Here is a 21,744-nt window from a genome sequence, read left to right on the forward strand (position 1 = left end):
AGGCCACCCAGAGAAGGGTGCTAGAGAGGCGGCTGGAGGCTTGATGTGCTGCTGGTTTCTGCTGTTCAGGCCCGATGCCACGTCGTCACTCCGGGCTTCACCTCCTGTTTCCCTTCCTGCTGAGTGAGCAGCAGACTGCCGCCACCCCTTAAAATACGGAGAGGCCTGTCGGGGGGGTTCTAGCTCAGAGGTACACTTTGCAATTAACAGATGTCTTCTGTTTGAATATCAGGCCAAGCCTCTTTTTATGGCCATTATTCCACGACGGCCAAAACTAAGAAGTGGCATTCGAGGTCTGAAGAATTTAATCAGCCTGCAGGGTGGCCGTGTCACTGGGCGACACGAGAGGTCGGTCACCGTCACACCGCTGGCGTTTTCCTGCCCCAGAGAGAGTGGATCTGGTCCTGTGGAGGAGCTGGTATCAGAATAGTTATGAACCAGGTATTTCAAATGTTTTAAAGCAAACTCACATTGATGGGCTGTCCTGCCCAAGCAAGCAGAGCGCTGAATGTCCCAGAGGAATCTCATGCGAGCTTCTGCAAGGTGGTCCACATCGACCCCACCACAGCTGTGGCAGAGGGTGTGATTTTAGCTGGTTAAACTTCAAGGAGGTTCAGGAAACAGACTGCGAGCGTCGCATCTATGGACACCTCCTCCCCCCACAGGTACGCTGAAAGGGGGTGGAGCTGGGGTGGAGGTTTGGGGTGCTCACGGGCCGCAAGGCCGGCGTGATTCATCGGGCCCGGCAGGCAGGGTGGAACAAGATGGGCTCCGCTAACCTCTGTTCTGCCATCTCCGTGGGAAAAGCACGAAGCATCTTCCCGGCACGATTTCACAGCGCAAGTCCAGCAGCGTCGATCTGCAGCCTGTGGAAATGCCATGAGGCGCTGAATCATCTCTGTAAGCCCATTTCCTGCCGGTTCGCACCAGCCGTCTGCTCGTAGGTCATTCGCCCAGCAGGTGGCAGCCATACCAGCTCCACAGGGATGGAGACCAGCACACGTTCTGTCAGATCTATGTGCTCCGCTCCGTGGGCAGTGCTGGTCAGCTGGTGGCAGGTGTGACAGCAGAGCATGATGTGAGAGAGAGGAGCCCCAGGCTTTACAGAACGGCGACGGCTGGTGTTGTCTGGCTCGGCGAAGATCCTGTGCGGAGCCTCAATATTGGACTACAGGGCAAGCCTTCCATGTGGCCGGTGTACTGGGAGGGCGGTGCGTGTGGGTGTGTGTGTGTGTGTGTGTGGGTGTGTGGGTGGCAGCGTGTGCCTTCACGTGCCTGGCTTGGCTGTGGGGTGTCTGACATCTCATGCCCCCCCACTTCTCTTCCTCAGCCGGAAAACCTGCTTCTGGCAAGCAAGTGCAAGAATGCTGCCGTGAAGCTGGCCGACTTCGGACTGGCCATCGAGGTGCAGGGGGACCAGCAGGCCTGGTTTGGTAGGTGGCAGGCCGACCCCCTCCCCTCCCTTCCCCTCGCTATAGAGGCCTGCCAACCAGTGGGGGAGCAACTGGCTTCCCCGGGGTGGATCTCCAAGCTGGTGTCATTTCCAGCACGTAATTTTTCTCCAGGTCATTGCCAGTTGGGGGTCACTCGGATGATGATAATTATCTTCATGATCCTTCATGGTGGGAGTGGAATTTACTTCTCCAAAATGAAATGCACTTGATCCCTCGGACTCATACTGCCAGTATAAAACAGTTTTAGGTATCTTAAGGGTATTTTTTGTTGAAAATACATATTATTGCTCAGGTCATCATTTCCTTTGGAAATTTTATACATATGCTTAAGTTGTGTTGTAACTTTAACAAGGTTCTCCAGTCAGCTCCCGGTGCATGATGGGATGCCTGTATGTGTCCCCTTTGTGGCAGGCTTTGCTGGAACGCCGGGGTACCTGTCCCCTGAGGTGCTGAGGAAGGAGGCCTACGGCAAGCCTGTGGACATCTGGGCATGTGGTGAGGGGTGGCGGGGAAACGTACTCGCGTGCGTTCACACTCGGGTGCCCCACGCTCACACTCGGGTGCCCCACGCTCACACACTCGCACGCAGACACCTGCCACATTGCCGCTCTCCCCCACTTGCTAGTTCAGGGCCTCAGAGCGCCGGCCGCGCCGAGCATTAACCACACCCCGTGCTAACTGCACGAAGCACCGGCTACCCCACGGGCCGCCCCCTCCGCCGCACCATCTCCCCCGTGGCCGTTTGCCGTCAGTAGCGGGTCACGTGACAGGCTTTTATCGAGTCCCATCTGGAGCCCGGGGTCTGGGAACAGGCCCTAGGTGTAATGACGTAGCAGATGATCGCACCGTGTCCATTCCCATCTGTCCGTGTGCCCAGGTGTGATCCTGTACATCCTGCTGGTGGGGTATCCTCCATTCTGGGATGAGGACCAGCACAAGCTGTACCAGCAGATCAAAGCGGGAGCTTATGACGTGAGTGTGACCTGGGCGGCCGGCCGTCCTCTCCTTCTCCATCTTCTCCCCTTCTTCTGCATCTTCCCTTTATGTTACAGCCTATTTCTGTAACCATCTCCCGGTAGTTGTCATACGAGGCATCCGCCTGATTCCGGTCTCTGTCCTGATAGACATGCCTCGGCATCTCCATGGAGACATTGACCCCCCCCCCTCCGTCTCTCGTCCCTTCCCCACAGTTCCCCTCTCCAGAGTGGGACACGGTCACACCTGAGGCGAAGAACCTGATCAACCAGATGCTGACCATCAACCCGGCCAAGAGGATCACTGCCCAGGAGGCTCTGAAGCACCCCTGGGTCTGCGTGAGTGTCCTGCAGATGGGCCCCTCGCTCACATGGACGTGTCCTCGCCCCCCCACGCCTCTCACGCACACGTATGTGTCTCTCTCCCTGGGTCACAGCAACGCTCTACAGTGGCTTCGATGATGCACAGACAAGAGACTGTGGAGTGCCTTAAGAAGTTCAACGCCAGGAGGAAGCTCAAGGTGAGTCAGAGCTCTCTGATCCTACACTATGTGCTACTCTATGACCTCTGAAGGTCAGCCGGGGCAACGACTGGACTGCTGGCAGGGGGCAGGCTGGGGCAGGGGGCAGGCTGGGGCAGGGGGCAGGCTGGAGCAGGGGGCAGGCTGGAGCAGGGGGCAGGCTGGGGCAGCGCCGTCTCTGGACAATCACTCCGCCATTTGCAAGGGTGACATCCATCCCTCTTCTGTCCACAGGGAGCCATCCTCACCACCATGCTGGTCTCGCGAAACTTCTCTGGTAAGTTGAAGAGGCGTAGGAGACAGCAGGAGTGGCTCTACAAGGGGCAGTGTCGGGTGTGGGGGGGGGTGACCCCCTGACTTGGCAGAGGCGGGGACGGTCACTGCGTTGGAGGGGCCTTGTGGCATGGCTCCTGGTCCCTGAGACAGACGATCACCAGGAATTTAATGACCTTCCTCCTTGAAGCACAGCAGCCAGGCTGATGATAGACGCCTTTATGAGGTGTGTGTGTGCGTGTGTGTGTGCGTGTGCGTGTGTGTGTGCGTGTGTGTGTGCGTGTGTTTGTGAGAGAGAGACTGCAGGACCGCGTGATGATGTCACCGGTGGGGGAATCTCTTATAGGCTGGTGTGCAGCGGTAGCGGGGCACATCAGGAGAGCCCCGCCCTCTCCCCCCCCCCCCCCCCATCGCGTCATCTTTCTCATATCTCTTCTTAATTAGCTGCTGTCTGCGTGCCTTGCCCTGCCTTCCTGCGACGACGGTCTCTGCCATCCTCTCTCTCGGTGTGGGGGGGGGGCAGCCCGGCCCTCGTACTGTGCTACAATGTCAGGCATGGCCCTACCTTTGAGGGTTTGGGGTATGGGGGGGGTATTCCGCTTAAACCGGCCGTTTCTGTTTCTGCAGCAGCTGAGAGACTCACTTTGGGCACCTTCCTCCCTCCCCAGCCTGGTCCGCCACCCCCCTCCTGACTAATGCTTGGTTCTTCTCTCTCTCTCTCTTTTTGTTTTTTCTTTCACGTTTTCTGTCATTCGTTTTGGACACTCAGTGGGCCGCCAGACCACGGCCCCCGCCACCATGACCGCGGCCGCCGCTGCCGGCACGACCGCGGGGCTGGTGGAGCAAGGTAGCCCCTCCCCCACTCGCGCCCCGCCTGTCCTCCGCATGGAGCATGAGGCATGGAGCGCAGCACACACCCCCCTTCTTTCCCTCGTAGCTCTGCGGCCGGGGGGAGAGCCTGGACCTCATGGCCCTGTGGAGCAGCACCTCCTTACCTGCGGCTCCTCTGACTAACAGCTCTGTCCTGTTCTCCTCACAGCACGGCCCCGGGGCCCGCATGACCGGGCCCTCTGGTCCCCCTCCATGTTATGCTGTCTGCCCAGCTCCGCTTAGATGAAAATAACCTGTGTGCGTGCGCCTGCCGCCCCCCCCGCCTCGTGCCCCGCTCTCGCTGTCCTCCTCTCTGGCGCCCCGTGGCTCTCCTCCTTTGCTTCCCCAAGCACCGGCTTGGGCTGCCTGTTCTTGAGGCTGGTCTCTGTCCTCCTGTGCATCTCCCTCCGTGGGTGTGGAGCGCCCCTCTGTGGTCCTGCTGGTTGTCGCTTGGGGCCGTGGTGGCGGCCAGGGCTGCTGCATGCGGTGTGCCTTGCGGGGGGGGTTGTGGGGGGGCTCCGGCGTGCTGCATGTCAAGAGCTTTGTGTCGGGCGAGTCCCTCCATCGGGTCAGTCGCCCTGTCTGCTGCAGCGTCCTGTGCGGTAACACCTGAGTTTGCGCTGTGACACCGTGATCCGACATCACCGAGCGGCCTGACGTTCACGTCCGGGAAGGTGACGGGATTGCCGGCCAGGGAGCCACTTTAACGCGCCGATGACGCGCGGGGTCGAGTGACATCAACGAGGCCTGGATGGTTCACTAAGCCGTCCCCGCATTGCCGCGTTCCCAGTCCGCTGCTTGCTCCAAGGTGTCACTTTGCATCCCCAGACCCTGACCAATGCCCGCCTTTCTCTCCCCCCCCGTGGCGTTGCCCTTTGTAGGCCCTGTCACTTGGGTAAGGTTTGCTCACGCCGGGGGCGCTGTCAGTGCAAGCCTACGCTGGTGTCACACCTGCACAGATGCCAGCTTCATCGTCTTGGGTTTCTGTGTGAGCAAGAGGATGCCCGTCAGAAATGTCTTCGTTAGATGCAGTATTGTGGAAATTAATATGCTTCCTGTCTGAGTTTCAGCATATTTGCATGGTCAAATCCACATTGAGCTCTGAATTCCCAGTGACTTTTGAAAAAGATGTTGATGTCTGTCAAACTGGATAGAAGTGAGTTCAAAGGCAGGTATGTAGTTCTGAGGTTGCAGTAAAACAACAACTGAAGTCTAATTGGAGATAGTTTGAAAATGTACTCAGTCTTTTCAAGACTGGCCATCTTGTGAGAACCAGTGTAAAATTGCCAACAGCCAACAACAGTCAGGCATCTGCAAAGGCTGCTGGTCTTCCATCAGTAGGACCCATGATGGAAATCAGTGACGTACCAAAGCAGAAACCAAGTGGTACTTCTTGGCTGATATGGGCCAGTTAAGTCTGGTGAAAACCACTGGATCTCTCACCACATCAGGGGATGGTGCTGATGGTGAGGCTGCTTTGGTTTGAGGGACCTGGACCATTTCCCATCATTAAAGGAACTGTGAATTCCTTACATACACGAGAATGTCAGATCATATTTTTATGAGAACTGCACCTGGGTCATACTCCGTAGCGACGCTCTGTAGCATGTCTGCATCTAAATCGCTGGGGATCAGCAAAATTAACATTTCAGACTGATCTAGTGAAAGCTAAACCCCACTGAGGTGTTGGGGGAAGCAGTTCATGCCCAGAATGTTTGAGATGAAACAGTTGTGCATAGAGGAGAGGGCCGGAGATCCGCCCGCGCTCTGCAGGACAGCGATCGATACCCGCGGGAGGAATCTGCTCGCTGTCCGTGCGGCGGCCGCCGCTGAAGCAGCCACAATCAGCTATTGAGTGTAAGGGGGTGGCTTCATAAATTATGTGACCTACCTTTATAAGCCCAGGTTCCCTTTTTCATCCAGGTTTGGTAGAATATCTGATACCAAATACACGCAAATATGCTGAAAATCAGACAGTTTCTTATTTTCTGATCTTTATTTTATTCACATGTAATAAAAACGTTACACTCTTATGGGGTAGAGCAGTACTATTTGTGTCACGCGGGTGGAAACGCTACATAGTCTGAACGCACTTACCAGTCACGTGCCTGTGCTGATGCTCTGTCTGTTGATGAATGCACCGTTCACCTGCAGTGTGAATATGCTGCATGTATGTTTGAGTGGCTGTAATGCCGGCTAGCGGGAAGGGCTGTAGACTTACGCTGGAGGTGCCGCCTCAGCTCGTACCGTCAGCCGCAGTCATCATGCTGCAGCGTCTCTCGGGGCCAACATTTGATGGTGACCGATTCGTGTCTTTAAATTAAGCTGGATTTGAACGCCCGTATTCTTTTCTCACACATTCCTCTTAATCTTTTTTTTCCGTTTTCTGTCTTCCCTCTTGCTTCTATAATGTGTGCCAAGGTAAGGACTCGCTGTCAGGGGCTGTGCTGCAGACAAACAGCGCCCTCTCTTGGGCACTTGGATAATCGTAGCGCCTTGACTAGTGCCAGCAAAAAAAATAAAAACGCCTCCGTTCCTTGGGGTGCATTAATCGTAAGAGTGAATGTTTATGTGTGTGAAACAGGGTCAGCAGATTATCTGGGGATCCTGGGGTCTAGTCACATCGGCATGACAGTTCATGTGTTTGTTTTCATTTTTTGTGAATCGCTAAGTGCAAGTCATCTCTAACGTGTATTTTATGCATTGCATAAGAAGCTGGACAAATGAAATCTGTTTAGATCTTACTAGAAGAGCCGCTCAGAGCTGGACATCCTGTGTTGCTCACGGCCGCTCCGATATCCTGCGGCGTGGTGCGGGGGTCCATAGGAGCGAGGCCCTATAGTCTGTCTGTCTTGTGCCATATCCCCGTCCAACCCCCAGCCCCGCACATGTCCAGCCAATCAGACTGCCCTGTTCCAGGAGTCTTTGTGGCAATGGGTGATGCTCTTTGGTTCCCCTCGTTTTCCCACCTCTGCAGTGCCCAGCGATCCTGGTCTTGTGTGCCCATATCTCTTAATGTTTGCATGTGTTTTAGCCCTTGATAAATGTGTGTGTGCGTGTTAGTGTCTTTGCAATGAGCTGCGAGGTAGTATGAGGGGTTCCTGAAACAGCGCGCAACCTGTCTTGACAGTGTATATTTGACTGCCGCTGTGCGTGTCTTATTACATATCTGTTTGATAAAGAATTTGTGTATGAGAAGTTGTCAGTATGTTTGTAACGGATCAGTTGCATGGGAGATTTTTTGTTTTGTTTTGTTTGCTTGAAAATGTGCCAGATAGTTTTTGTTTGTATGTGTGAGAGACGGTTTGTGCAAGACCAGGTGTGTGTTAGAGAATGAATGTAGTGTCTGTGTGTGCATGAGGGAGTGCGGGAGTGTGTGTGCATGAGGGAGTGCGGGAGTGTGTGTGCATGAGGGAGTGCGGGAGTGTGTGTGCATGAGGGAGTGTGTGTGCATGAGGGAGTGCGGGAGTGTGTGTGCATGAGGGAGTGTGTGTGCATGAGGGAGTGCGGGAGTGTGTGTGCATGAGGGAGTGCGGGAGTGTGTGTGCATGAGGGGGTGCGGGAGTGTGTGTGCATGAGGGGGTGCGGGAGTGTGTGTGCATGAGGGAGTGTGTGTGCATGAGGGAGTGCGGGAGTGTGTGTGCATGAGGAAGTGTGGGAGTGTGTGTGCATGAGGGGGTGTGTGTGCATGAGGGGGTGCGGGAGTGTGTGTGCATGAGGGAGTGTGTGTGCATGAGGGAGTGCGGGAGTGTGTGTGCATGAGGAAGTGTGGGAGTGTGTGTGCATGAGGAAGTGTGGGAGTGTGTGTGCATGAGGGAGTGTGTGTGCATGAGGGAGTGTGTGTGCATGAGGGAGTGTGGGAGTGTGTGTGCATGAGGGAGTGTGTGTGCATGAGGGAGTGTGTGTGCATGAGGGAGTGTGAAAGTGAGTACTGTCTGTGGGTGATTTAAGGAGATGTAGATGCCATTGTGTGTGTGTGTGTGTGTGTCTGTGCTCGGTCCTGCTCTGTACACACTGCTACCTCGCTTACCGCAACCTGGGTACTGTCTGAGCCCAGAGTGTAAAGCGTGGTTAAAATTGCCTCCATCATTCGATACTGTCTCCTTCCATGTCCTCCAACATGCTTCTCTCCACTCACACCAGCCATCAGTTGCAGCGAATGCATTTTAAAGCATGTGATCACCCTGCTGTCGGAAAGTCGTTTGCTGTGACTGGCAGCGCTGTCCTCTAACGGGGGGCCTGCTGTCGCCATCTCGTTCTCGGGGGAGGGGGCACTTGCCGCTGTAATAACCGCACCCCCGGCTGCTTCTATTCAGATTGCAGATTAATGCTTCGTGTGTTACGGACACCTCAGGACCTGCTGTTCACACTCAGTATCTCTCTCTCCCCCCCTTTTTCCCCACCCCTCATTTTCCCCTTTATAGCAGCCAAGAGTTTGCTGAACAAGAAAGCAGACATCAAGGTGAGGCTCACCAAATGCCCCCCCCCCCCCATTTTCCTCATGATAGCTGTATTTTGTAGCTCTTCTGCCATTTCTGTGTGTTGATCTTCATGCCTGTGACGGTGTGAGCACATGATATTACATATGACACGGCTGCTTTTTTCTTTTGTTGAGTGTGTGTGTGTGTGTGTTTGAGAGAGAGAGAGGTGCACAGTTACACTCATGCTGGTTCAGCCGGGTCCCAAGCCTGCCGGAAGGGCTGTCCATGGATCTGCCTGCTGTGTGTGTGCATTCCCTCTGCACTGCTGGGTACAGTCTACTAAGCTGACTCACATTTTTGTACCTTTGTTATGATCACTTTTATGGAAATAACACGGTCCAGTATCCCCTGGAACAATGAGCTATCTGCTATGTCTAAGCGTGTGAGCTTATAGGCTGTAGTTTGGACTTAAATTGAGCCCCTCAAGATGGAGGAGTCCCTGAAAGCGGCCATTTTGGAAGTGAACGCCCCTTCCTCAGCAACGGCCCCTATGGTTTTTCCTTGGTTTGTCCACAAGCCGCCAGGCAATCGAGGTTCCCTGATGAAGCAAGATCCTTCCCAGCTCCCTCATAAGCAGATTTCGCCCCGATCTATGAATTGCAGGCCCTCATCTTACATTTTAGGCCCTTGGGCCACTTGGCAAGTGCTTGGAGCCAGATTGTAGGTTGCATTTGAGAAACTCAATCTTCACATGCAGCAGCTCGAAGCTCACAGCCGTAGGGATGACATCAGCTTCTGGTTGGGGCGGCCATCTTGAGGGAGCTGAAGGAGCTGAAAATGACATCGTGAGGAAGGCCCCTTCGCCCCCTTGTGTCTGCCCCCACATGGTGAAATCCCAAAGAGGATCCTCTCCGGTTGGCATGTCTAAGTGACCGGCACCAGCTTATGTAAATTTCCACCACACTGGGATCATTCCTCGTCGTGTTCAGATTTTGGGGAGTGGCGTGAATTTCATTAGGATTTCATCCTGTTAAACAGACTTCCTGCGCATGATTGGCCTGTGTCATCAGGTGACAGTGACAGTGCCACAGGTGCACATGCTCACCTGGATGCCCGTCACTCATTTCCTCGCGTCTCTGATGCGCTGCTTCCTTTTTATGTTACTGTGTTAATTCTCTTTCTCGCTTTTTTTCCTCTCCATCTTCCGTGCTCCTCCTGAGCTCCGTATCCTCCCGTCCTCGCCACACCGTGCACCACGGCCTCAGCCGTCCTGTCTCCAGCTGTGTGTGTGTGTGTGTGTGTGTGTGTGTGTGTGTGTGTGTGTGTGTGTGTGTGTGTGTGTGTGTGTGTGTGTGTGTGTGTGTGTGTGTGAGAGAGAGAGAGAGGGCGAGGGAGCCTGAGGTGCTGCCAGGGATGTGACTCCAGTTCCACATTTAGCTGTGTCTCTCAACCCTGCAAACTCAGTGCCAGAAATAGACACTTCCACCGTGCCGTCCCCATCGCCTAGCAACAGGCTCGCAGCGTACCTGCATTCTGACAGATCTGCATCGTGACATCTCACTGAGACCATCCTGTTCCCTTCCTGAGGGGTGGGGGTGTCACTGTATAACCAGTGTGTTTTTATTACGGTGGCTCAAAGAGTCCATAACCAGAAGTGCAGTGTGACGAAATCAATCCACACGTCGTTTCGTTGAAGTGCCAGGGGCGGCCTGATGCACCACCTTCTGTCCCTCTGGTGTGGACGGGGTCACTGATCTGTTTCTCCCCATCCATCAGCTCAGAATCAAGCCTTTCATTATGTTTCATTCATGATTATTTGAGCGAGTCGTTTTCGTTTATGATAAATGTCAGTTTGACGTGCAGCTTCCACCACTTAGCTGTGCTGAAAGGGCAGTGAGAACGAGGCCTTACATGGTGAAGAATAATGCTTCTCCTTCCGTTCGGGGCGATGTGACCTGGCAGGCTGCCTGCGTGATTCCCCACCTCTGCGTAATGTGATCGCAGTGACCCCCCACCCCTCACCCAGCAGAGCTGTGTTCAGTCATTGAGATCAGTCTCTTCTGATGTGGGACCTGAATTATGGCAGAAAACCAAAAATAAAGTTCGAGTACAAGGAGAAAGGAGCCGTCGCTTTGCCAGAGACCCATATGATTGAATCCCCAGTATTGCTTATTTAAGCTCACACTACGCTGCTAAAGTGTCCCTCCAGCCTGCCTGTGACGTTCCGTTCTGCGGTGAAGTGTTTGGGCCTCTGCTCGTGAGACACTGCACTCCCTGTTCTGTACTTTCAAACCTGATGCCTTCAGTGCTTCGAGGACGAGTTCTCATGTTCCATGTCAGGGAAGAGGAGGTACTCGGCACTGGGTGATGTCACCACCTTCCGTGTAACATTCCACTGGAATTCTGTCTCCCTCTGCAGGAACAGATCTCCACCTGTACCCCGCGATATCCAGCAGGCGTGTTCCAGTCCCACACGTGCATCTCTTTTATTGTTCTCTGTATCATGGCAGCTCTTCTCTCTGCCCTGATAACCTCTGGACTTCTTCCTTGCATGTGTGATCTGTTTAGTTAGAACAATGTTAGTAACATTACAAGGGATGTTGAAAATGCCCAAGCCTGCCCTACATTATCCTCCAGTCTTGGTATTTAAACGTTCACTCTGCGGTGTGTCACTTGGTGAGCTTACAGCAGGGCTGTTGGAATCACGGCCCTCGAGAGCCGAGCCCTGCTGATTTGACAGCCTTCCTTCACCCGTGCCTCTGTGGACAATCAGAATCAGTAACTATTAAGCTGACAACCAGGGAAACAAGGCCTGGATTTGGAATCCAGGGCCAGATGTGGAGAGCCCTGCCTTTGACCTGGTTTGGTCTTTAGCGCTGAACTTGGAAATGACCCTGCTGGCCCATCAGCATGTCAGTCACCCCTAACTGCGTTTCTCTGGTCTTCAGCCTTCTTCAGCCTTTCCCTTCTTGCTGAGGAGCTTCAGTGGCAGAGTCCCGCAGACGGACTGGAGGTGTTCTTCTCCTTAAAGGATGATATACTCAGAGGGGAACGTGCTCAGGATTGCAGAGAGCCTGTTTCGCGGCTGTACGGAATGCCCCCGGGCCCCTGCGACCCATGCAGTCGGCCCTCCTTGTGTTGCTTAAGGAGATCAGTGGGCCCCTGCGCCATCGTCCCCTCCCTTCCTCCAGCAGCTCTGCAGAGGAATGTGACAGTGCGTCTGTGTGTGTGATGTTGTGAGGTGCATGAAGCTCCTCGGTGGGGTGGGTTGCTAGGCAACCGCCGCAACACCTGTCGTGTGGCTGGACAGCGCCTCCCTGAATCCAGCCTTGGGTGCTCGGCACCGGCTGAGGTTCTGTCATCTGCAGGGAAACAGCTGCCTCCATTCTCTCCTCTCGTTTGTGGTGCCACATTTGTTTCTGTTGTGTGCACATAGATTTTTAAAAATAAGTGTTCGGTCAAGCTGATGAGGCAGTCAGAACCATGGCCCCTCCCACGCCTGCTTATCTGCCATCCTATTGGCCAGAGTGAGCAGAATGAATGCATGTTAGCTAGGGGCCCAGGGCCTCACCAGCTTCACCCCCCCCCCCTCCCCTGCACCCTGGAGTGTCCTTTCTCTGATTCTGTGGGTGACCCCCGACCCGCGTGTCGCACGGTGACCTGCACGCGTGCACGGCCGTGACCCTCCCTCTACCCCAATGGTGTCTCACCCTCCGCACCTCCGTCTTGTGTTTCCCACGCAGCCGCAGTCAAACAGCACGAAAAACAGCACGGTCACCAGCCCCAAAGGAAACGTCCCTTCTCCCGCTCTGGTATTTATCCTTCTGCCTCTACCTGTCTTGCCTCCCCCTCCCAACACTGTGTCCTTCCGTGTGCCCCCCTCCCCCATCCCCATGTTTTTTGCGTGCCTATGCATGCATGTGCCGTGTGAGGCCCCGCCTTTTCAGTGTGCTTCCTCATCACTAACACTCATCACTGCCATCCCGCTGAGGACTCGCATAGGACATGCGTGCTTCACGTAAGACGAGCTCATCGAGGTCCTCACTCATCTTGGCAACGTCGTCTGCTGTTAGATGATGCTGATCACATAGACCGGGATCCCACCAGGATTGGTTCTTCTGGCCAGTGTCCTACTGTCTGGCTTGATAGTGTTTATTACTAGGGGTTTATGGGAAATGAGTGAGTAGCATCATCAGTGTTCGCAGACATTCCCATTCACACAGCCCATGACATGCACACCCTTCACCAATGAGGTGAGGGCACCTTTCATAAGTAGGAATAAACGCATGTTGGATGACCAGTGAGCCAGTTAGTCCGTGTTCGCTGTGGATGGCTAATCTGGCTTTCATCATCACTTGCTCTCTGCGCTCCATCTTGTAATTATAAGGAAGTTATTTTAGGAGAGGAAGACTTGACTGCTCTTACCAGTATGCAGGGGCAGATAGCTGTGTGTGTGTGTGTGTGTGTGTGTGTGTGTGTGTGTGTGTGTGTGTGTGTGTGTGTGTGTGATTTCCCTGCCATCCTCTCTGCTGACTTGCTCCTGCCGTCCTTTTCTTCTGCCTTGTTCTTGCCTATAAGTGATGCTGGGCGTGTCTCTGTCTGTCTCTCTGTGCCTCTCAGAGGCGGGACTCACACCCTGGAGGTCCTCAGCTGGGGGTGGGAGGGGGGGGGGGTGGATCTCTTTATACTTGACATCACAGCTCCGGGGCCTGGGTCTGTCCAAGTCCTGTGTTCCCAAAGCCCCTCCTTGGGTCTGTCCGTCGATAACCTCACTGTGTGCTTGCAGCTAATCTGGAATGACAGCCAGCTCCATCTAACAGATCCCACCTGCTCTCGCCCCATTCACTGTGGCGTGTGCTATACAGGAAATACTTGTCAATAAAATGAATTTGCAGGTAATCTGTCTAAGTGGCAAGGTTGCTGAATGACTGTGTACTGGACTGTGACGTGTGTTTTGTAGATTAACGGTAGTTGGTAAGTACTGGGTTGACTCCTAGTGAGGCTGTTTTCTGATATGGTTTACATTGATCATTTACATAATGTTGTATGTTTTATTGGTGAACTTTCCATTATGAATTAGGAATGTTTAATATTAGGTCTTATGCGGGAGAAAAGGGCAATGTCAAAAGTTAAATTAATCCTTAATTTCACTAAAGGATTTATCTCTGTCCAGTTGAATAACTGGCCTGTCACTGCAGACCCTTTCCACTGTGCTGAACCAAAGTCCTTGGCTGTGTATCAAATGTTTAGTTTTATCTGTTGTTACTGATGGAAATGGTTGCCATGGTTATGAAGTCACCAAAATTCCAAATAAACCCGGTCAGTGGAGAGACTTAGTTCCCGAGGGAGAGGCGATAAATTGGGGGATTGCTCTGTGCTGCCACAGCCTTTTGCAGACAAGATAGATGTAGATAATAAATTAGGATTTCTATAAGAGCCACATAAAATTCGCTGATAGCGTCACCAGAGGCAGGATAGCCTCATTAAGCAGTCACTCCCTCTCCCCAGGCAAGCCATCGCTGACAGAATACATTAGTGATGAGTCTCCTTTGGTAATCTGTCACTGAAACCCTGTAACGGCCATGAGGTTTTTCCCAGATGCTGAATAACTTATGTAAATTTGTTTATCAGGTTACGGTGAGGAAGGTGGCACAGTGGTTGACACTGTAGCTTCACACCTCCAGGGTTGTGGGTTCAAATCCCGTCTGCTGTTCTGTGTGCGTGTGCGTGCGTGCCTTGTGAAGGACTGGCATCCCATCCAGGGTGTCCCCTGCCTCGTACCATGAGCCTCTTGGAATAAGCTCCACGCTCACCATGGCCTTGTACCATAGGTTATCTGGAAGAGGCATATACAGGTTCTGGTGGGCTTTCACCCTGGATTTATTGGTCTGGGATCCTAGTGCAGTCTTTCAGTTCACTGCTTTGTCTCAGCATTTCCTTGCACTTTGTGTATTTTGGTTGATACAGGCTTCAACCATGATTGGTGTCTGTCCTCGTACTACCTGAACTATTGTTTATGCAAGCTCTGTACGCCAACTGCTCTCCCGGCTCGCACCTGTGCCTGCTTGTCCCCACTCTGCTTCTGGCTTGAGTCCTCCGGACCAGCGTTTCCCAACCCGGCCCTCGGGGACCCTCGGACGGTCCACGTTTTTGCTCCATCCCAGCTCTCTGCCAGACAGTCCACATTTTTGCTCCTTCCCAGTTCTCGGGAGCGGGGCGGGAGCAAAAGCGTGGACTGTCTGGGGTTCCCTGTGGATCGGGTTGAGAAACACCGCTCTGGACAGTCGGCCGTCGGTCCTGCTGATACCGGAGTGCCCGAGGCTCAACCAAGGGTATCTCCTTACTGTTGTAGGTGGAACAGCCTGCGCCTAGAGACCCGCGCTGTGCCTCCCGTAGGACTTCTTGTCACACTTGTAGATTTGTAAGTGGAATAGGAGATTCTTTCTTTATACACGAGTGCAGCTGAATGACAGCCCGAGTGACTTCATGTGTGAGTTGTATAGTTTGTGGGGCTCACCACAGGTGGGACAGGCACCAGTTCAAAGACTCATCCACATATGAGTCTCTTAAGGGTTGGTCTTTGAAGCAATGTTTCTCAAACCGGCCCTTGGGGACCCCCACCCCCACACGGTTCAGGTTGTGGACTGTCTGGCAGGGAGCTGGGAGGGAGCAAAAACGTGGACCGGATTCCCCAAGGACCGGATTGAAAGAGACTGCTTTAATACAAGCTTGGGAATACAGCAGCCTGTCTCCGCTAAGGAAGCTGTGTCCTTCTCCCTGTCACCTGCCAGTCTCCCCCTCAGCCCGACTGGTCGGCTTTTACCACCTCTCTATACTTCAGTCAAACGAGAGCCAGCCGGGCGTCATTTTCAGGGCCATTCTGCAAGCAATTGACCTCTAATTGTCTGCGGCTCGCAAAACAGAATTATTGCGCATACCCAGAATTGTGAAGAAATGTTACTTGCAGCTGGAGTTGTCAGTGTGGAGCGAGATGTATCCACCGGTTAGGTGATGCCGCAGGATCACATGGAAGCTGAGGTGAGAGTAGATCACACAAAGGGAGCCTGCTGAGATGTTTCTGAGCGCAGCCTGACGGTCACATCAGCCTTATAAGCTGAGAAAGGGTCAAAAATGGTGAACAGGCACGGAGATTTGACCGGTATTTCTGGCAGGTCCTATGTTTTAAAGTAGCACTCCTGGCATACAAAGTTTTGGACATGGTTAAATAAAATCGATCGAGCACTTAGTGGCTTAGGAAAGGAGCTCTGGGAAGAGGTGTGGCTGCACTGGATGTTGTTCACACTGTCTAATTGCATCAATAAACTGCACTTATTTAGTGGGTTACTCAATAACAGCATTTATGGGGCGCTTCAGTCAGATTAAAGTCTATTAGTTCAACACTGTTGTTCAGTAATTATTTCCAGTCCCTTGAAGGCAGTGGAGTGACGTATTTTCTTCCAGAATGAGTGATAATTAGCTCAGCTTTAAGGATCCTGGCAGGTCTCCTTGTACGTCACGTAGATGGAGCTTCAGACAGCCGTTGGGGTTCAGCTGGACTGGCCCTGGCTTGGGAGATCATCACGGCACTCTGCAGAAGGTGGTGCCCCCTGCTTATGAGCTGTGTCGGGCACCTGCAGGTCTAGCCGGGTGTGGTCCATGGTTGGTTCCGGGTCAGGGGCTTGAGGCTACAGACCCTCCCGACATATCTGAGCCAGGCTCCGGTTCCTCAACTTCAGTCCGGCTGTCTGCTCCTAATTGTGTCTGTGAATCTCCTCCCACTGGAGGAGATCTGTGTGTGTTTTTCCCCCACAAAGTGACACCTCCCGTCTCCTCCTGCCCCTCCTTCCCCTCCCTCAGCTTCCACCTGTGACCTCTCTCTCTGTCTTTTTCTCTCTCTCACTGTTCTTTCTCATCCCCACTCCGCATGCATCTCGCCCTCTCTAGGAAGCTCAGACCACTGTTATCCATAAGCCAGTGGATGGGACCAAGGTACACCCCCCTCCCCCCCGCAGTCCCGTCTGTGCCCCCACCCCCTGCGTCTGGAGAGCCCGTTGGGCGGCACAGATGCGTGCCCGTCCGCGCTGCTCAAAGCTTGCTTCCGCCGACTCTCAGTGCTGGTGCTTTTTCCGTGTGCCTCTGTGTAAGTGTACATGTGGTGGCACAGCCATGACCAGCGCCCCCCCCCCCCCCCCCACGGCAGATAAGGAACTCTCTCTGGCCATTCTGGGAAGACCAGTCCCGGTCAGAACATCACAGGGCGGTCATGTAATCCTCGACCTCATCCTGTCCATTCACGAAAATGTGATATCATGGCCCGCGGACGAACTGAAGGAAATCACCGGTTAATCCGGCTGAGTAACGGAGGCTGGGCTTGTGGGGCAGAGAGCAGACTGACCCACTTCTGTCTGAGGATAACTGTGCCGTTTCCATGTGCTCACAGCGGCCGGTGAGCATCCACCTAAACGCTGCGGAAACGTTCCTCATCATGGCCATGATGAGCCCGCAGAGCCTCTTACAGGCCCTGACTCACCGCCACACACTCCGATTTCTGCTCTATAGTGCTTCCATGGGCAGGTTTACTTAACAGAGGGCTCCCCCCCCCCCCCCCCGTGCCCCTGCGGTGACCTCGCCGTCACCCCAACCCTGCTTATCACACTCTTTGTGCAGAAAGGATGTTACCTTGCGGTGGAGTCTTTTGTTTCTCCACCTGTCTGCCCATCTGCCCCCACCCCCCCACCCCCCGATCAGCTGCGAACAAGGTAGGAGTGCCCACCTGCTGACAGGCAAGGCTCGTCTGTGATTGGTGGAGGGGTTGGGGAAGAGGGCCGGCCGGTATGCCCCGGCTGTCGGAGACGCCAGCTTCAGTGCAGAGTCCCAGGATCCGAGGACCTGCACTGACTCTGTCTCAGCGTGACCTTCGTCTGTCCTGAGCTCAGGATGCTGGCGTGACACTGAAGGCCCACCCTGAGCAGGCCTACAGTGACTACTGCCTGCAGCCTGTTACTCACCAGGCCTCCTGGGACCGGCCCGTCCTGGGTTAAGTATATACATCACTGTCCCGGAGTAAACACTGACGATAATTCGGCCTATGGATATAATCTGGTCCTAAACACAAATATAGAAAACACATCCATTGACATCAGCAAAATAAAAAATGTTTGAAACTGGTAACAAATCTTGACAGATTTTATGGCATCCACAAACCGTTGCAAGCAGCAAGGGGGAAAAATGTAATATGGAAATGTGAGTGAAGAACAAGAGGTCAAATGTAGTGCAGCGTGATGCTCAACTCATTACTGCCACATGGTGGACTTTGTTGGAACTACAGGGCAGAGTCTCTCCCCGCTGCTAGGGCACTTCCCGCTTGGCCAGCCGCCTCCTCTTCTCCGCCTGTCTCTGTGTAGTGCCGTGTCTGTGAGGGGAATGGAAGCCCTGGTGCAGAGCCAGCGAATCCCAGGCCCAACTCCCCCTAAAGAGACGCTGACCAGGGCTTCCGTTCCCGGCGCTGCTCTTCATGCCATAGGTGCCAGCGGTGCGTTAGCGAGGGGGGAGGGGTGCCGTGATTCGCCACGTCATGGTGAGGTCCTGTGTGTGGGCGTACCATCTCCACCCCCCCCCCCCCCCCAGCAGGCTTCCCCCGTCCTCGGCCACCCCCATTAACGCCTGTGTCTCCCCCTCATCCCCCATCTGCAGGAGTCATCAGACAGCAGCAACACCACCATCGAAGATGAAGACATGAAAGGTGGGTGATGGGGGTGGGGGGGGGCTCACACACACATGCATGTCACAGTCTGGCCACCAAGCTCCATCCGACACTCCATGGCTGGAAGCCGGACACGAGGTCACCAACAGGGGAGCGTGTGTGTGTGTGTGTGTGTGTGTGTGTGTGTGTGTAGATGGCAGCCTGGTCTGTTCCAGCGATGGGGTGCAGCCAGAAGCTGGATCAGCACAGGGATCAGCGCAGGGATCAGCCTGGCCTCGGCTGCTTGTGGGCGTAGCTGTAAATGCTAAGAGCCTGCACATCCCTTCACCCTGCTAGCGTATGCGGGGGATCATGCCCAGTAAATATATATATATACACATAAAGCACATAGAGGGTTAATACTCTAGAAAAGTCTAGAAAATACCACAGTTCGCTCTTGATAATTGCCTCGACTCTGCTGAAAATTCAAGCTGTGTCAGCAATTTGGCTATGCAGGTAAATGACTTGAAAGATTTCCTTCTAATTTATCCATATCAGCTATTCCTACTGTCCTGCTTATGGGGTGGATCATCACACATCAGTGGAAACCAAAACCCTCCGTTTTTTCTCCTGACCAGTTTAGCTGTTTTGCCCTCCCACTCCCAGTGAATTCACCGCACGTCGTCATCTCCATACAGTCCCGTGATCCTTCTGCCACCCTGTGGCCATCAGTGAAATGAGAGCTAGTAGGTGTAACCCTGAGTGACCAGTGCATTCCTGAGTATCACAGCAGCTCTACAGAATGACACATCGGTTTATGATAGGATTCCCCAGTTACGGCCAGAATCCCAAACAGGAAACCATCCTCTTCCCGTAGATTAGGACCCCATTATGACAGTCTAATGTGCAAAGACTAATTATCAACAAGTCTGAAGAGGTGCGAAGTCTATATCTGGTATTGAACTGGTGTTCGACTATTGCTATTTATACCCAGAGTCTTCACCCCCCCCCCCCCCCCCACACACACACACACACACACACACACAGGGAGGTCCATGACTAACAGACACTGGTAGCTTGATCACTCTCATCCTCCCATGATGGTCCTTCATACTAACTTTGCTTTCGTGGCTCCCTGCTCTGTCCCCGCAGAGATGCTTGTAAGGCACATGTATCTCTCTGTAACTCTTTCACTCCCCCATCTCATGTCCTTCTGCCCCCAAACATCTGCAGTCTTTGCCAACCCTCCCCCCCCCCCCCCCCCAGCGGGCGTTTCCTGGGGGCCCCTTTCAGGTTAGCTGGCCAGTGCTCTCTCCTTCCCTGCCCTCTGTAGCCCCATTCTGGCCCGCCTAGCCCGCACAGAGGAAACGCTGCTGGATGTTCACAGGAGGAAGTTAAGGATCTGGGGTAGTATGGTCTCCTAGTGCGTACGGTGCAGAGCGCCAGCCGACCTCCAGAGGCTGGGAGCTTCCAGGCCCTCCGGCTGCTCGGCCCCAAGTACAGGACGGGGCGGGGTCGTCATTAGCCGAATTGACGCACTAATGCCCCTGTGCTTTTACGCTAATGGTTTTGATTCCACCAAGCTCTTTGCTGGATTTATTCCTGATCCGTAAGTGTATCTAGGACGGGTGGATTGAGTCCCGGGGGTCCGCAGCGGGGGAGCGGAGGGACTGATATGCCATTGATACCTGATGTAGAGGCCGCTGTGCTCCGACCGGGGCACATGACCCCCCCAGACCAGTGGGCTTAGACGGGACGAGCTGTGGGGGCCTTTCTGCACACGACTAATTGTTCATTCACACTCCCTGGCGGGAAATCCCTGCCACACCAGAGAAGCCATCACAAGAAGGGGGAGGGGGACAGATGTGGAGACTGGCACTGCTGCTGTCTGGCACAGGGATTAGCTTACCGGCCCCTCTGCTGTTTGCTGGCCCTGCCAATCCCTTAAGCGGGGGAGGGGGGGGGGTAAATCTGATCTGAGCTGAAGGACAGGAATAGCATGGTGAGGGTGAGGTCAGCAATCTCCGTGGGGTAGTGGGGGGGGGGGGGGATGCCCTGAGAAAAAGTGCTGCATGAGAAAGAGTGGCCACGTTGGGGGGAGTTTTTTTTTCCCATTTCATCTCCTATGACCTATTAAGCGTACAAGCGTACAACTTTTTTTTTCATGGGGAATGTAATGCACGGTCCCCCCCCCCCCCCCCCACGCCGAGGCGGCTCGTTAAGTAGGTTAATGGATTGGCTGTGGAGGAGGAAATAGAGGAAGGGGAAGGTATGTGGTTGCATGTCTGCTCTGGAGCATGAGCGAGACGGAATGAATGGTGCTCTCGGCCACCATGAATGACACGTTGTCAGGTAAGCCCCCCGCCAGGGTCCCGCGCTCAGCCCGCACGCACGCCGCACACGCTCTGTCCAGACCCTGCCGTCTCTGCCTGCCGTCTCTCTGCCTGCCGTCTCTCTGCCTGCCGTCTCTCTGCCTGCCGTCTCTGCCTGCCGTCTCTCTGCCTGCCGACCGTGATCGATACAGCAGGAAGATGCTGGTTCTGCTCGCCGTTCCTCTGCAGTGTTTGCTGGCTTTCTAATGCAGGTGTCTCTACTGTAGGCTTCTATCTTCTGTTTTCTTCTAAAAGTTGTGCATGTGCGGCCATAACATTGATTGTTTTAAATAATTATTGTTATTATTTGCCAAGGCTCGGGTTTGAGTGAGGAGTGTGACTTCTTTAGAGGACCAGACTCTGACTCTGGGTAGTGAAAATGAAAGATAACTGTTAATAAGAGCTGGTGGTGGGGTAGCATTTGCCTGGGCGTGCAGTGGAAGCCTGCTGGGTGTGTCTGCCCAAGCGCTGCCCAGGACGTCTTTGGCACAGGTGCCTGAGGAGTCTGAGCGAGGTCTTGGTGCCAGTTGGGTGCTGGTTTTTATTTCGACGAGGTTGATTCAAAATCTGGGTGAAATGACAAGTCGCAGAATGCCGCTTTAATTAATGGGCTGGTGTAGAGCGATGGTCAGAGTGAGAGTCTGCGTGATGGCAGAGCCCCCCCCGGAGATGCTGCCGGACACCCCGTGGCAGTGCATCCCAGGCATGGGTGCCTGGCTGACCGGAACCTTAGCGCCAGCTGCTGGTCCGCAGGCTCCATTACACACCATCCTACCACACATCTGTACATGTCCCCAGTATCAGCATAACAAGCCGAACAGTGTAGCAAACGTAGTGTGCTTTGGGGGGGCCAGGAGAGACAGGGTCTGGGCAGACCCTTCCGGGTGACTGTCTCGGCTGCTGGTGGCACCCTCGGAGCTCACCCTTCCCCGTTTGGTTCCGCCCGTAGCACGCAAGCAGGAGATCATCAAGATCACCGAGCAGCTGATCGAGGCTGTCAACAATGGGGACTTTGAGGCATATGCGTGAGTCACCTGCGGGTCCGCCTGGGAGATGCAATCACTCCGCTCCTGATCCGATCGTGTTCTTCTTTTCTGTCCATCCAATAACTTCTGTACGTGTAGTTTTTCATGTTGACGTCTCTCAGAATGTGACGCCCTTCATGTCTCTCCACGAC

The 21,744-nt window shown here is 54.0% G+C and overlaps 1 protein-coding gene across 14 annotated transcripts in view; it reads left to right on the top strand.

Moving 5' to 3' along the window:
* Window positions 1-21,744, top strand: part of LOC111857505 (calcium/calmodulin-dependent protein kinase type II subunit beta) — a 39,645-nt gene that overhangs the window by 14,375 nt on the left and 3,526 nt on the right. For 2 of the 14 annotated variants that reach the window (XM_072703923.1, XM_072703922.1), the window contains exons 7-18: window positions 1,331-1,433; window positions 1,866-1,949; window positions 2,332-2,426; window positions 2,645-2,767; window positions 2,866-2,949; window positions 3,184-3,226; window positions 3,992-4,069; window positions 8,517-8,554; window positions 12,257-12,325; window positions 16,458-16,502; window positions 18,207-18,255; window positions 21,517-21,592. In XM_072703923.1, the coding sequence (XP_072560024.1) occupies window positions 1,331-1,433; window positions 1,866-1,949; window positions 2,332-2,426; window positions 2,645-2,767; window positions 2,866-2,949; window positions 3,184-3,226; window positions 3,992-4,069; window positions 8,517-8,554; window positions 12,257-12,325; window positions 16,458-16,502; window positions 18,207-18,255; window positions 21,517-21,592 (887 nt within the window). The remainder of the gene's footprint in view (window positions 1-1,330; window positions 1,434-1,865; window positions 1,950-2,331; window positions 2,427-2,644; window positions 2,768-2,865; window positions 2,950-3,183; window positions 3,227-3,991; window positions 4,070-8,516; window positions 8,555-12,256; window positions 12,326-16,457; window positions 16,503-18,206; window positions 18,256-21,516; window positions 21,593-21,744) is intronic. The other 12 variants (XM_072703955.1, XM_072703944.1, XM_072703928.1 and 9 more) reach the window with 11 other exon arrangements.

The sequence above is a fragment of the Paramormyrops kingsleyae genome, chromosome 2, assembly GCF_048594095.1.
Source record: "Paramormyrops kingsleyae isolate MSU_618 chromosome 2, PKINGS_0.4, whole genome shotgun sequence".
NCBI classification, from domain to species: Eukaryota; Metazoa; Chordata; class Actinopteri; order Osteoglossiformes; family Mormyridae; genus Paramormyrops; species Paramormyrops kingsleyae.